The sequence below is a fragment of the Rhipicephalus sanguineus genome, chromosome 1 (assembly GCF_013339695.2).
Source record: "Rhipicephalus sanguineus isolate Rsan-2018 chromosome 1, BIME_Rsan_1.4, whole genome shotgun sequence".
NCBI lineage: Eukaryota > Metazoa > Arthropoda > Arachnida > Ixodida > Ixodidae > Rhipicephalus > Rhipicephalus sanguineus.
The window spans coordinates 132,995,129-133,010,865 of record NC_051176.1 but is presented as its reverse complement, the minus strand read 5'-3'; the positions used below and the strand labels follow the sequence as shown (position 1 = coordinate 133,010,865).

The 15,737-nt window shown below is 47.8% G+C and overlaps 1 protein-coding gene across 1 annotated transcript in view; it reads right to left on the bottom strand.

Moving 5' to 3' along the window:
• Positions 1 to 7,243: 7,243 nt before the first annotated feature.
• LOC119379249 (microtubule-associated serine/threonine-protein kinase 3) overlaps positions 7,244 to 15,737 on the bottom strand; it is a 42,799-nt gene continuing 34,305 nt past the window's right edge. The window contains exons 14-15 of the mRNA XM_049416544.1: positions 11,873 to 12,031; positions 7,244 to 7,589 (exon numbers count right to left, since the gene is read on the bottom strand). Of these exons, the coding sequence (XP_049272501.1) occupies positions 7,320 to 7,589; positions 11,873 to 12,031 (429 nt within the window). The 3' untranslated portion in view covers positions 7,244 to 7,319. The remainder of the gene's footprint in view (positions 7,590 to 11,872; positions 12,032 to 15,737) is intronic.

Below are 15,737 nucleotides of genomic sequence, written 5' to 3'. Positions count from 1 at the left end.
GCAGCTTTCTCGATTTTTCGGTCACGAACAAGGTGATGCTCTTTCGCTCACAACCAACGATGCCGACACTGACGCCGACGCCGACACCGGAATTTCTGCAAAAGGAGCTCTTTAACGCTATCGCGTTAGTATGTACCACGCCTGCATCGACACCGCTGAATTTAGTAGCCGGCTGTCGGCTTTTGCGAAGCCTTTTTCAACATATTTTCTCCGGCAGTCAGCTAGTGGAGCTGTAATTTGGCGTTTGTGTGAGCCATTGACGGACAACGTGATTAACAACCCTTTAGGCGAGTCGCTCCAGTGGCTACAGAAAAGTACATTTGCCAGATCGAATGTTTGATGCGACAACAGCCTAGCTGTAGGAACCAACCTTCTGTGTGAACACACAAATACAGCGAAAGTAAAATATGAAATCTAGTGCCCAATGCGAAGTGAATAAATGTTGCAGTAAGTTCGTAACTACTGGCAGCTGTCGGACCTGACACAGGGTCACACACAGCCGATATCTTGCCATTTCTTTACTATATCAAAGCGAGCGATGGACCCAAGGCATATCATACCGTGTGCTTGAAAATCGCTGTGCGTAGTCCGAGCAGACGATCAAGTGCAATGTCGCTCCTGAAACAGAAATTTATGTTTAAAACAGTTCCTTTAGTGTTTTTTATTGAATGCGCGCACGACATAAGTGATACTCACACAATCAGCACTGTGTGGTTAATCAATACATGATTACCCCGCTGTCACGGCCCCGTTCCGACAGGGCTCGACTTAAACACTAGTGGGTTAAATAGACACGTTGTTTGTCAAATAATAATTAAGTTCAAGTCACTGTTTCGTTAACCCTTGCACGAGGTGATCGCTCTAGATGCTGGAGCTCGCTATATTTTACTCTAATAGAATTCAATGTTGGGCTAATTGGCTGCGCCTAATTGGTTAAGATAAATTAGCGAAAATTTAACAAAAAACGACAAGGAACACAAGGAAGAAGAAGCGCTTGTCCTCATCTCCTTCCTTTTGCTCCTTGTCGCTTTTTTTTTTCGGTAATTTATCTCGACCAGTTCGCTATCAGTTCCCACGGCGAGACGTCCGCGTTGACAGGACGTATTGCTTGCCCCCATTCACTCCTTCTCGTACAAAGCCTTCTCGCGGCAGAAAACATTTAAAAGAAATCGCACGTTCGGAGGCTTCCCTTTGGCATTACTGCAACCTACGGCGGCACATCGTCGTGGCCTGCACGATAATGATAAAAAAAGTTCAGCGAGCTCCGCTTCGCGGACACGGATGAAACAGCGAAGCTGGTGGCATTCCCTTCGCCAGGCCAACGCATTTCCCTGTTCTGCAAGTCTTTCAGATATGTTGTATCACTGCTCTTTTTTAAACACCCTTTGTTAAGCTTTGAGGTGGTAGTATAGCCACCACATATTATAACCACAAAGTATCACGTGACAGTGGTGTGACTGTAGTAACGCGCATGCCATTTGTTGGGCTAACTGCTACCTTCTTCCTTTTTAGTGGAAGTTGTGCGTAGTGGAATTTCCCCACTTTCTGTGGCACATACGGGTTTATGATGATGATAGTTTTCTGACAGGCCGCACAGACTTTTGTGGCACATACCCGTTTGTTGGGCTAACTGTCGTCTTCGTTTTACAGCGAAAGCTGTTATGAGGTCATTTCAGCGGCCGTTTGTGGCGCCGTAGTTGTCCGTCGCCGCCGGTGTCCGTAACCACTATCACTCGAAATAAGAAAAAAAAAGACGAAATAAGAAAAAAATTCCAGGATGGAATTCCAGGATGGATGGATGGAAAAATTACACCATTTCCCGCTAAAGGGGACCATGAGGCGATGCGAAGCCGGAGCACTTGCACGATCGCGTTCCGTTGGCGTTCGTTGGGCATGCTACCGACCTCGCGTCGTGGAACGCGAAGAGGAACGTTGCGCGCGCCTTGTCTTCCCTCTAGCCTGGCCGTTAATTCTCACAGGGCGAGCGGGGAACGCGGTCGACAGACGCGCGGGAGGGGGGCAGCGTAGGAGAGGAGAGAGAGGAAGAGGGGACGCGCATGCGCTGGCGCTCATCGCAGCGTTGCGCAGGAGAGAATTTCGTCATGTCTAGCCCGCGTTTCAGAGGAAGAGTGGAGAGCGGAAGAGGAGAGGGAAAGTGGAGAGGGGTAGGGGAGAGATAGAAATGGGGAGAGAGGGATGGGAGAGGGTGAGCGGAGAGCGGGATATGGGAGAGGGGTAGTGGAGGGGAGGAGTGGTGAGGGGGAGATGAGGTTGTGGAGAGGGTATGCGCATGCGCAGTAAGGGTAGTCACGCCGCACACCACCACCACCACCACATGTCTGAACTCCGCTATAAGATGCTTCACATCTAAAATTCCCTCTGCGTGGGAGCCCAGTATTCAACCTCTGAGCCATGCCGGTTCTTGCAACTGCTTTGCAAAAAGGTCCTATACAGGCTTCATGTCAAGAAGGAACGATACTAACATATGCAATATAGCGTGGTAGAAGAGTAAAATAAGCACCAAGCAGCGAATTCTGTAACCAGGCGTCACACAATGCGAATTGCGCAACGAGTAGGTTGTTGAATGCTTCCAACCCATTACAAAAGGATCCGCCATAATTCTGCATCGTCATCAGGCACAGCATCAACGAAGTGAGCATAATGCCTTACATGCGTTTAGCAGGTACCACGGCTCTCCGTAGAATGACGAAAAATGGCACAGTGCCTGCTTCCCTACTTCTCAAAAATTACAATGATTTATAGCGTAGTGGGTTCCTCGCAAGTGCGCTTGTATTGGTTGCCAAGGAAGCACATAAGCGCATGACCCATTTCCTCGGAGTCTCAGTAAAGTTCTTCGTCCCCCCTCTCTCTCTCCCGCGTCAACGTATGTTATAAAGCATGACGGGAGAGGGAAATAGCGACCGGGCGTCACCCAATGCAAATTACATAACTGGTGGGCCGTTTAAAGCTTCCAACCCATTACAAAGGACTCAGCCATAATTCTTCATCGTCATCAGTACACTACATGCAATATACCCTGAGAACTATCCGGATAACGTGTGCCCCGCATGCGGGGAGAAGTCCACATTAGCACATATGCTCGGGGGGTGCGTTCAATCAGGCCCCGATTCCTCCATGGCCAGGTGGGAGGCGGCCATCCGCAGCCCGTTCCTAACCGACCAGCTTTGGGCTGTCCTGCAGGCCCGCGAAGCGGCCGACAGGCTTAGCCTGAGGGTCCCGACGTGGAAGTCGCCCACTACGCGCTAGGGCGCGTCCCGCAGGACAAGTTATTTCAATCAATCAATCAATCAATCAATCAATCAATCAATCAATCAATCAATCAATCAATCAATCAATCAATCAGTCGTCGCGTCAACAAGGTGCACATAATGCCTTACAGACGTGTAGCTGGTGTCTCGCTTCCCCGCAGAGTGACGAATAATGGCTTAGTTGGTACTTCCCAACTTCACAAAAATTCTGGTGGGTACCTTGCTAGTGTGCTTGCATTGTATTAGTAGCCCCAAGGGAGCTTACAAAGGGCTCTAGAAACGCCGCTCTTCCAGCTTTCGCTGTGACTGTGCTGCGGTTTCAGCGCAGGCCTGGCGTTTTTTAGTGGACCAGTGGTGAGTAGTGAGATTTACCCAATGTCTGTGACGCATACCCGTTTATGATGCCTACAAGCGTTACCACGGATCCCGGCCATGAAAGGCTCGACCGAGAACAGCTTCGTGGTTAAAAAGGTTATGATCCCGTATGCCAAGGATTAGCGCGGCAAACACAGAAAGATGCCGTCAATACGGAAAGCCCCGCACGCGCATTCTCTGTGTCGGACCGGTGTCACCAAGAATGTTTAGGCGGCTCACCGCTACACCATGGCGTAACCAGGGGGTGGCACAGTGGGCCCGTGCCCCCCCCCCCCCCGAAATTTCTTTTCGCCATGGCATACAGAGTCCGAAATGGCACTCGACCACATCTGCCTTCCCGGCCCCCACTTCAGGTCAAGGAAGTGCCCCCCGCCCCCCACCAAAAAAAATTATGCCTACGCCCCTGCCGCTACACCACAACATTTCCAGTGCTCGTACGCAGAAGGTGTCCATGCAAAATCCTATTTTACTTTCCGAGCTATATAACTGGCGCCAGAAAAAAATTACGGGGAATGCTTAGAATTTTCTAAGACTGTTAAGGTACGTGCACACTGGCGGAAAGCATGCCGCGGCGGCGTCCCGCCCGTCGGCGCCTCCGCGCGGCAAGCAGAGGCACGCTGTCCACATTGCCGGCGCGAGAATCACGACACAAGAGTGGACATTTCGAGGAGCGCGCGCCCGCCGGCTTGCTGCCGGCTCGCGATTTCTCCCAGGAAGACAGAGAGGGGTGGCGTGGGTGATGAGAAGAGTGTCTGGTTGCTATGACGACAGCCCGTGTAAGAAGGAAGAGGATGAAAAGCAGGCGCTGACTGGTGGTTTGCTTTCGCGGCAGCGGGCAGTAGCGGCGAAAATAGGTCCCCGAGCGATTGAGTCGGCGGGAGAAAGACTTCGACGCTCCGCTGGAGGAAGAGAGAAACGCGGCATCGAGCGAGAGATGAGCGGCGGGCGGGAGTGCCGCGCCACCAGTGTGTTCGTACCTTTAAAGGGACACTAAAGAGCAAAACGATTTTTAGGGGCGAAGCTCCTTAAAGCGGCACCCGTTCGTCCCCGTCGTAGTGCGTAACCAGTCTTAACGCTAGTACCAGATCTTGACCTCCAAGGTAGTGCCGGTGGGAGATTTCTCCTGTGCGTTGTTGAAAAATAAGAAATTCGCAGCGTGCGCGTTAATTAAAAGCCGACTTCTTCTGTCTCTCATTCCCCATTAACAGCCATTGGCATGTTCCAGTAGGAAACGTTAGTAGAAGTAGAAGTGTAAGTGTTAGCTAAAAGCAGACTTCTTCTGTCTCTCATTCCCCATTAGCAGCCATTGTTTACCTCCAAGGTAGTGCCTGGTGAGATTTCTCCTGTGCGTGATTAAACAATAAAAATTCACAGCGTACATGTAAAATTAAAGTGAGCTGCAAGTCGCCATGACTCTCATCGACTCTTTAGTATAAACCGGCCCGATCTCACGTCGTTGATGATGTACTGGGCGTGAAGCTGCGCGACGCCGCCGCCAAGATCCTCCGTACGAGAGCTTCGCCCCACTCATCATCATTCACCCCGTGGATATGCTGTGGAATTTTTTTCTCGTATTAGTAAAGTAGTCTTTTTGCGCGTCTTCTCGCTTAATAAGCGAGAAGACGCGCAAAAAGAAAATACAGGTGGCGACACCACCTTGGAATTCCCGCACCATTTGCCGTGACGTCACATATTTTTGACGGCGCCTGCTTGAGCCTACGTAGTTCCTAATAGGTTAAATCGAAGTACATTGTCCTCTGAGGGGGCCAGAGACTTGACATAAGGAGTTTGAGGAAATTTCGTCGAGCCAGTGGCGCCAAAATACGTTCAATGCTATTCGAAGTCTTTTACGTCAGGAATTACAAAGTTCGGCGCGAAATTTAAAAATGAAACTTTGAACTTAGTTTTTTCCTCTAATAATAAACCTATGGTGGTGAAATAAACTACACAAGACTTCTCCTAGCACACTTTATCAATCTAAACCAATTCATTGTTTCTCTTCAGCGTCCCTTTAAGGCTAGTTGGACCTTCTGTTGACCTGCTGTTGAACTTTCTGTTGATCTGCTCTTACGACAGCCGCCTCTCTCTCCACAAGTTCTGCATTCCCAGGACGCCTGGGTAGCATTAGAGCCGCACGCTGTCTTCGTCGGGTCTCTGCCGCAGCTTACTTCTATAGCCGCTTCCTCCCGACGGCGGTTACGACGAGCGGCGTTTCGAGTTGCTCTAGCCTCATCCTCTGTGGCGTTCTTTCTCGGTCTTCCCCGCCCGCAGAGGCGAAGTGAACACACCGCTCACGCGCCGAGGGGATATTTTTTGTATCTCACAACGCGACCTTGGAACAGAGATCTAAAGCTTTCACCTTAATAAAAATTTGAGGAGCCATTCCAATGTATGAAGGTTGATGACCAGCGAAGCTGTTTGGCACAAGACATAGAGGTGACCACACACCATGGAACGAAATCCGAATGTCTGTTCAGGAAGTCCCTTTTGAATTTAGCATATGCTCCTCTGAGCAGCATGCGTCTTTTCGCCGCTACAGGCGTCATCTTGTCTGGTTTGCCGCATGCGCGTGATTGCCGCACAGTGATTGCCGCCCGTGTGTTCCCTTCATTTGTGGTGAACCAGCAGTGAGCAGTGGGGCTTGGCCAATCTCTGTGGCGCATACGTGCGCTAATGGTGTTTGCACAGATACAGAACACTGGCGTATCCAGGGGGGGGGGGGGGGGGGCGCACACCAGGCCCGTGCCACCCCCCCCCCTCCGAATTTTTTTTCTGCCATGGGATACAGAGCACAAAATAACACTCGACCACAGTTACCTGCCCGGACCCCATGTCGATCATGGGCGTGCCCCCCCCCCCCTCCCCGAAAAAAAAATTCTGACCACGCGGCTACGCCACTTACACAGAAGGAAAGCCCTAGTCATATACAGCTGCACTGTAACAATCAAGGACCAGACTTGCAAGACATAGCAGGCCGCAATGCCAGAAATACGCATTAGATCACCTTGACGTTCTCAGTCGATTGCATTGACCCCCCAACCCACTTTTCCCCAAAGCTTTAGTGCTCCTCATTTGGTGTTGCACAGCAACCGGGAACGTGCTACCTTTGACCAAACGAATATGTCAACTGATGACGTCACATGGGGATAACTGGAGCAGCGAATTTTTACCTTAACATTACAATGCTTGTCTCAAGATTTGTGCCACTCACCGTATTCGTCCCATGTGTATGTTTACTGCGAAATCGCAGGCTTCAATTAGTGTAGTGCAATATTGTCGCGGGACAGTTGGCCAAATGAGCTCACGAGGAAGCAACGAATGAAGGCGTGCCTAATATCGCGTGGGGACAGTCAAATTGCACGTATTTATAGAAGTATTTCCCTCCCCTGCTATAGAGCGATCCAAGCTCAATTCAGTAGCACTGTGCTAAATGCCTCAGACGAGTTAGAATTTCGTTGCAGCGCTGCGTAATAATACAGAGGTGGCTAGTTAAGAAAACGCTATTTTATTCGAAAAGTTTTAAGACAGTGAAGGAGGCGAAATTCAGTGTAAAATTTTAATGAAACAAGCATACCATAACGCTTGTTTTGAACAAAAAAAAGTAGCTAGCACTCAACCAGAGTGCAAGCACGCGCTCTTGCCACCTACAACACTTTCAGTCCTCGGGTGACGTCGTCATTCGTTGATGTCAGCTGCCACGCTGCTAGGTTCACCGACGCTGTCGTCGGACATGAATGTCTCGTGCAGGCGTGTGGATGAGGGCCGCTTGCGTCGAAGCGGCGACAGAGGCGCGATGGTGACCTGAATCTCCGGCCGCGCCTTGGCCATGTACTGCCGCAGGATCGAATGACTCATCTTGTCAGCCGGCGTTCCGTCCACGTGCGTCAACACGTCTCCGGGAAACAAGTTCTGACCCACAGTCTGCACACGCACGTCCTTGGCGCGCTGTGAACGGCCCCAAGTGCGGCTTTCAATCTCACGCATACAACATACACCTTCCGCTCTCTGCAATGCACGGAATTAGTCTGCACAGAGCCTAGCAAGGTAGCACATTAAAAATCAATGATCATTAGAACTCAGCGCCCCTTTTGTTTTGCCTCTTATTTATCAGTGCGTTCGCACTAACGGGGACTTTCCCGTTATTAGGCAGTTTTAGAATAGCGTATGCAAAGCTTTACGTTAGCGTTTGTCGCCACTGCGCACGCATCGTTCGCTACCCTCTTGGGTAGCCACGTTAGGTTACGGAAATAGCGCATCGCACCAAACGAACGCTATCTCTGCGTACCCTATTCTAAACCTGCCTTCTGTCAATGTCTCGCGTGCGCACTATCACGTACGCGCAGTACCGAAACGCGGCGTAATATATAACATTCAAGTGTCACAGCGCTCCTTAATTGATGGACTTGTGTTCCTAATTTTGAAACGGCGCCACAAGATGACTTCCCGATCAGAGGCCTGTCGCTTGTGGGGCGGTAGTGCTCATCTGTAGAAATGCGAGCTGTTCTGACGTTTTCGATCGGCACGCACTCTTTTTTTTTTTTTGCGTTACAAATGAGATTATATGACTGGTCCTTCGTTTAACCTTAGCCGTCAGCGCACAATTTCATGCGAAGTCAGCGAAGAGGCACAATATTAGGAACTTATGGAAATGCGTGCTTTTGGGGCACTTTCCAAACGCGTCGTGCGAAAAGTGCTAGCGTAAGACAACGACTTTCCTGTCACTTGAAAAGGAGGAAGATTCGTGTCGGTTTCTTGCGCAACAAGCGACCATGTATCTGTGCTCTCTATGCTCTTGTCCCGAAGCCACATATTGTACCATTCATATTACTGCGATAGCAATTATATGGACAATCTCGGCTGATTTTTGCCGTCGCCGTCGCGCCCCGTATATATATATATATATATATATATATATATATATATATATATATATATATATATATATACGGGGCATTCTTCGTGTGACATTCCAATTTCGTGCTATCGCATTCATTGCTTCGCTATTGCGGCGAAACTGTGACTTTGTTTTATTAAAGTAATTCCTAAAATTATTTACGCCTGGAAAAGGCGGCCCTCCAGTTTCGCCAGGATCTCATCAGTAATGTCACATCTATCGCCTTGTTACGAAGTTACATACTCGCGCACGATACTGTAGCTCGCGGCCAGAGTGACGACGTGCGTTTTTCAGCATGGCCAGACTTAAATGAACATTACCGTTTAAATATTACGGCATGGAATGAGAAAAAAATGAAAATCAAAAAATCTTTCGCCCCATTTTAGATGTGCGGTTTGAAGGTGAAACTGGATTTCATAAATATGCATAGCCACTCCTATATTCCAGACATTGCGTCACATTGTACGCCACCTGGCGTTTTCTAAGCAAAACATTGCGATTTCCATCGATTTTTATGACGCACCATAGAGTTTCATACAATAACCTAGAGAGGCAACTGGCCCTGCGATCGTTCAACCACCATGGGAATGATGGAAAGTACAGGCTTCGGATTAAATTGCGTTAGCTAGCGAACTGGCTACCGATCTGTTCTTTTTCTAGTTTCAGTTTCGTTCTTCGCGAGGCGTGGGCAGTAGGGGTGCGTTGCAAAGCACTCAGTCAGTGCCTTTGACGTTAAAAAAGGCTGAATACCACTAAGTCTTTGGTTTGCTGCGACGTTGCAGCTTTACAGGTAGTATTTGACAGTTTTAGCAAAGCGTCGTGCACTGACCGCTGCGCATAGATGTAGCGTCCCATGCGAGTGCAGGAAATTGCATAGAGTTCATGGTTTTTAATAAGCGCTACTTGTCAAAACGCTTTCAAATCGACTGAAAAACGACGGCAAAGCTAAGTAGACGCCCGTCACGCTCCATTGACTTGACTTCACAACAAAACGAGAGATGCGTTGGGGGCAGACCACACGAACAGACGCACCTGGCATCGCAGCAGATGATACGTTAAGCGTTTCTTACTCAATATGCTACTGTTATTTCCATAAATAGATAACGCGTACTTTCGAGGGAAAAACAAGCGGGTTTTTTTAAATGTTATAAAAAATAATTCATTATATCGTGATGCCAAATGTGGAACACAATTGTAAAGCAATGCATACCCTGCTGGTTGAATTTGTTCAGGTTTCACTTCCATCTCACGGTCACACAGACTTTGCAATAAGTTTTACGTAAAAAGAGATTTAAGCAAGTTTTAATTGAAAATAACTTCGTATCACTTTGTTTTACACTCGGCAAACAAGCGTCGCAAATCTCAAGAACGAAAGCCATACGAAGGAAATCCGAAGCCTGTACTTCCCATCATTCCCATGGTGGTTGAAGCGCCGCTGAAGGAGCCCGCCTAGACACTAGCGCCTCTAGGTATTCACCTCTAGGTATTATAGTAAGAAACTATGAGACGCACACTGCGCATCCATCTCGGGAGAAATGTGGCTCCGAAGTTTAGCGAAGACGCACGCATAGCGCTGTGTACACGTAGCGCTGTGTCTCGTTTTGATCTGTCGCCGTCCGTGTGCTTCTTTGCGCTACTGTGCAGAATTACACACATGATCCACAACAACATTCTAGTTCTTTGATACGTGCTTACACATCAGCAAACAGCCCGTTTTCAGTTCGTTGGTGTTGGTTGGGCCAACGCTGGTTGGGCTGGTTGTCCGCTTATCCAGAGTATCAGTGCGTCGCCAGCCCTAATTCTAAGAAATCGTCACCTCTGATTCATGTAAATCTTTATGTACGCCGCAGCACACGAATTAAATTAATATTCAAGGAGCCGTAATAATTAACTCGATTTCACTCGGTAAGAAACTTTACATTATCGAATGGCTTCAGTAAATTTAACCAAGAAGTTCTTTATGTAACAGTGCAGGATATTAAAATTTAACCCACCAATTCTCTACCTAAATGCCCTCTACATGTTGCACACTGCTGTAAAAGAAACCTGAAATATTCGTGAAACTCGCGTTCTTTTTTTTTTTTTGCGATAACTAAATCTTAGGGGCAAATTTTCAAAAGACCCGGAAACAACGAATTCTTTGGAAAATATACATGTCCTATGAAGTTGCTTTTCCCAACCGTGAGATGTGAATGGCGACAAGTTCTAGAGTTCTTAAATAACTTTGCTTGGAGCATGGAAGCATTCATATACACAGCACAGAGCGGGCAGAAAGTGCTTGCTTTCAGAAGTGTTTTTCAGAGTCACGCGTTGCATTTTTCTTTGATAAGTATAACAATGGCTGCAACTCACGCTAGTACGCACTACCCTGTCGATCATGATTTCAATGTATGTTCACCAAGGGCACAGACAAAAGAAAATCAGTGCACGATGCTACGTCCGCTTCCGGGTGCTTTATACTTGAAGGCTGCTCGAACGTTCGCGATACATCATCGTTCCCTAAGGGCGCTGGCAAGCTCATAGTAATAAAAACACATATGGCATTCAGCCAACCGAACGTAAGCCCCTCCGAAGTCGAATGCACGCGACATTCTGAGTGGTAGTCTGGACAGAGTCCAATTCCCCCCTTTGTAGGCAATCATTGACCCACACAGCTCTCACGGCCTATTGGCTCAAAACACCGCCATCGCATGATTAGTCCAGGATAGCACCCTCTTGACCGGCATGTGCGCGCATTACGAGAAGGTTATCCAGGCCGTCTCGTTCTGTGCTGAATGCAACGTTGGTCATTCTCATTCCTCATCGGTTTCGATGATCCTATTGCTGTAATTTTGCATTGTACAACGTGCTGGTGCTTTACTATACCAGCACCTACTACGTTAGCTACGTGCCTGTCGCGTTGCACTGCTAAACTGGAGGTCATGGGTTCCAACCCGGAACCGTTAGAATGATGAGAAAGCAGAATTTTCTTAGTTCTTTAGGGCGTAATGAAGCACCCTAATTGTAAATGCACTTTGAAAATTTACGAGTGTTGAATGTTGGACGAGTTGGTGCATGGACATAAATGCCATCTTAAGTAGCGCAACGAGACAGGACAACAATTTAATACTTGGTGCTTTTTATCTGAAACACCCTGTATAGTTTTTCATTAACCTAAACTTAAATGTAACTGCACGACATTTTTTTTTTCATTTCGCGCCCCCATCAAAGTGAACGTCCGATCTCGAGCTTAGCAGCGTAATTCGCCCGAGGCACTAGACTAATGCGGCAAGCATAGATCTCTGGTAACGCCACAGCAATTGGTTACCAGTTGAACTGACAGGATGATGCGTACTTGCACAATATGCAGACGGCTGAAAGCTTTTTGCTGCTGGTCCCACGTTTTAGCCTCGAACGTTGTGAAGCCATACCACGCCCCTTTGCGGCATCCGGCTCGCACGAGAGCCAATGTGAGCTTCTGCCGACCACAGGACTGAAGGATGTTGTTCATGTCCTGCCCCCCACAGGACTGAAGGATGTTGTTCATGTCCTGCCTGCAAATATAGGGAAGAAAATTTGTGCTTGTACAGACGCGTTAAAAGCTCGTAAACAGCTGCTAATTTCTCGGACTTGTCAGAAATAGTTTTTTGCACTCATCAGAATGGCTCATACCCCATCACTCAAGTGCTTTCTTTAGACAGTTTTACATGCAGACTGCTATGCTTTCACATCCATTGTGGTAAACTATACATATTTACGAAAGGCCTGGCTCCAAGAAAATGAACCGCGTAGCACGGAAGCAGCACATGAGAAGTTAAGTTTGCTATTGTTAATGTCTACGATTAATTTTAACCAGAAAGACTTTTCCGTCGAGGAAATGGCGTTCACTACATGCGCGTCTAAATCATGCCCCCCCCCCCCCCCCACCCCAGGGCTAATGTTTCATTCACATCCGCTTCTTCATCGCTCTTATGTAGGAAGGTGCTCGCGGAATACATTTAGGTGCAAATACTGAAGTACCTAACGTCTCTGCAGACACAGAGAGCAGTAACTTTTAAAGACCCTCTTCAGTTTTGTCAACAAAGGGGACTCTGTAAATGCGCCTGTAGTGTTTTTATCGCTTTATTTTGGTACAGTCCAGAGCAGCGATCGCGTCTTATTTAGTGTTTTACTTTTACGTACTATCAGGAGCATATACCAGGATAGGGTTAAACGGAGTAACTGCGAAGTACACATGAATGGCAAAGTGCGCATAAGGTACATCTGGCGATGAGAAAAATTCTTTATTACCATTACATGGGACTGAAAGGATCCAAAAGCACTTTCCTTCGTCATTAGTTGGGCACCGCTCGTCAATATAGCCAACACCCGCCGCGGTGGTCTAGTGGTTATGGTGCTCGACTGCTGGCCCGAAGGTCGCGGGATCGAATCCCGGTCGCGGCGGCCGCACTTTGGATGGAGGCGAATATGCTCGAGGCCCGTGTACTTAGATTTAGGTGCACGTTAAGGAACCCCAGGGTGTCGAAATTTCCGGAGCCCTCGCAACAATTATCATAAAGGAGCCAACAGCAAAGGAGGAGGGGCGTTTCAATCGACAAGGTTGACTGTTGATCGCACGAATCGATAACACCAAGTGGGGACGAATAAGGCGAACAGTTGCCACTTGTGAGCAGCATTTTTAACAGCGTAGCAGCTTAGGCTCGCTTGGTCCGCGACGGGTGAACAGAAATGATCATCAACCGGCACGTGCTCTCTTCGACCTGTTCCCTCTTCGTCCTCCGCTTCATCTTCTGCTTCGCTCCAGAACGGGTGCGCCAATTTGTCAGGCGTGGGATGCAATAACTCTGACGGGTAAGAGAGCGTGTACAGAGAAAGAAAGAAAGAGAAATAGAAAAATTCACGGCGAAATATATTTCTTGGCGAGGCGGGATTCGAACCCACGTACCCACGATCAGAAGGCGAGCGTCTTAATCACTCGGCTATCGAGGCACGCGAGCATAGCATAGCATAGCCTTTTACAGTATAGCATAACAAGAGGGTGGGAAAGGGAAATGACGGTGAGGGGGAGGGAAAAGAGGAGGGGAGGTAGTAAAGCCTAGCAGAGAAAGAATGAGAGAGAGAAAAATAGGGAAAGAAAGGCAGAAAGAGAGAAAATCAAAGAAAAAAGAGGAATAAATAGAGAGAAGTAAAAAGCTAGAAATAAAGAAGAGGCAAGCGAGAGAGAGAGAAACAAAAGAAAGAAAGAAAGATAGAGCAAGAAAGAAAAGGGAGTAGATAGAGAGAGAATAAATAAACAGAGAGAAAAAGAAAGAAAGATGGGAAGAAAGTAAGAGACAACTAAAGAGAAACGAAGCAGGCCGCCCAGCTCCGCACTTCCTTCAGGCTTGGCACCACTAGTTCGAAGCTGCCATTACCTGAAGCTGCATTGCTCACGTTATGTGCATCCTGACGCCATGTACGCAGTGTCGCATTTAATTCTCGGTTAGTCTGTACAATTTAGATATTCTTTAATTTTCTCCAAATCAGCTGGCGTAGCTAAGGTTGTTAGCGAAAAAGTTGTGACATGCCCTGGCCAGCTGTTGACAAAGTACCTGCATTATCGGTGACTGTCAAAGTGTGAGACACATTGAAATTTTCACCTGGCAGTTCAACGGCATGGTTGTATCTGTGTTATGCTTCTGCTGCTACACATGTAGTATTTAAAAAAAAAGTCACTGTTTCGCCGCAACGGCGAAGCAATGATTGCGATAGCAATAAATTGTAATGTAACGCGAAGAACGGAAAGCATGCAGCTCGAAATTGCCACCGCATTTACAGAAAAACACGTACGAGATTTCCAAACTATTCGCCGTTCTTCTGCCGAACTGTACCGTAAGAACCATCTTTGTGCTTTGCGTGAATGCGTTTGGAATTGTTTTTGAGGATATACGTGCATATCGTCTTGGTAAGAGAATCGGCCTGCAAGGAGAAGACTGTGCACACTCGGTGTGGTTCTCTTTTCTATTTTCTTTTCATGCTAACTTTGCTCTCTCTGCATGTTCGATCGTCAGATGCGCCGATTTCGCTTGCTATAGTTTCTTGCGTACGACTTTCTTGCTTACTCGACAAGACCTTCATGTGGATTTGCGTAGCGCTCATCAGTCGCTACGGTATCTACAGCTCTATCGGTCGAGTACAAGCGTTCGACAGCTATTTTGTAGTTTTGAAGAATAAGGTTGAATAAAATTGGTTTCACAATCGATGTGCCCTTTTTTCTGTTAGTGAAGTGCTTTGCGACTGATAAAATACAGAAGACAGAGAAATCAGTTTTCTTTATTTCTTTATCCCAGAAACCTGAAGCTGCATTGCTCACGTTATGTGCATCCTGACGCCATGTACGCAGTGTCGCATTTAATTCTCAGTTAGTCTGTACAATTTAGATATTCTTTAATTTTCTCCAAATCAGCTGGCGTAGCTAAGGTTGTTAGCGAAAAAGTTATGACATGCCCTGGCCAGCTGTTGACAAAGTACCTGCATTATCGGTGACTGTCGAAGTGTGAGACACATTGAAATTTTCACCTGGCAGTTCAACGGCATGGTTGTATCTGTGTTATGCTTCTGCTGCTACACATGTAGTATTTAAAAAAAAAGTCACAGTTTCGCCGCAACGGCGAAGCAATGATTGCGATAGCAATAAATTGTAATGTAACGCGAAGAACGGAAAGCATGCAGCTCGAAATTGCCAGCGCATCGCTCGAGCCCAAAGGACGCACGAAAAGAACGCACACAGGACGAACGCAAACTAATGCGTCACAGCTCGACACTTGAAGCGCACTGCTCAAACATAAAGCGTGACCTACGAAACAAACGAACAGGCACACACAAGACGAGCGCAAACTAATGCGTCACAGCTCGACACTTGAAGCGCACTGCTCAAAGATAAAGCGGGACCTACGAAACAAACGAACAGGTACACACAAGACGAGCGCGAACTAATTGTCGCAGTTGTTACTTATTTCTGTTTGAACAGCGCGCTCCTTTCGCAAACGCGGCCGCTGCAGCGAGCGAAGCGAAGCACCCCACCAGCCGCCCCTTCTTTCCTTGAGATAAGCGCACGAAAGCGACGACGCCCTGTAGAGCGAACAGCAACGGCGTTCGCAGGGGCGGGGCGACGATCTTTAAAGCGCGCAACACGCGCGCACGTCGCGCCATCTATGTGGCCACTAAGAAAGCATGGTGAA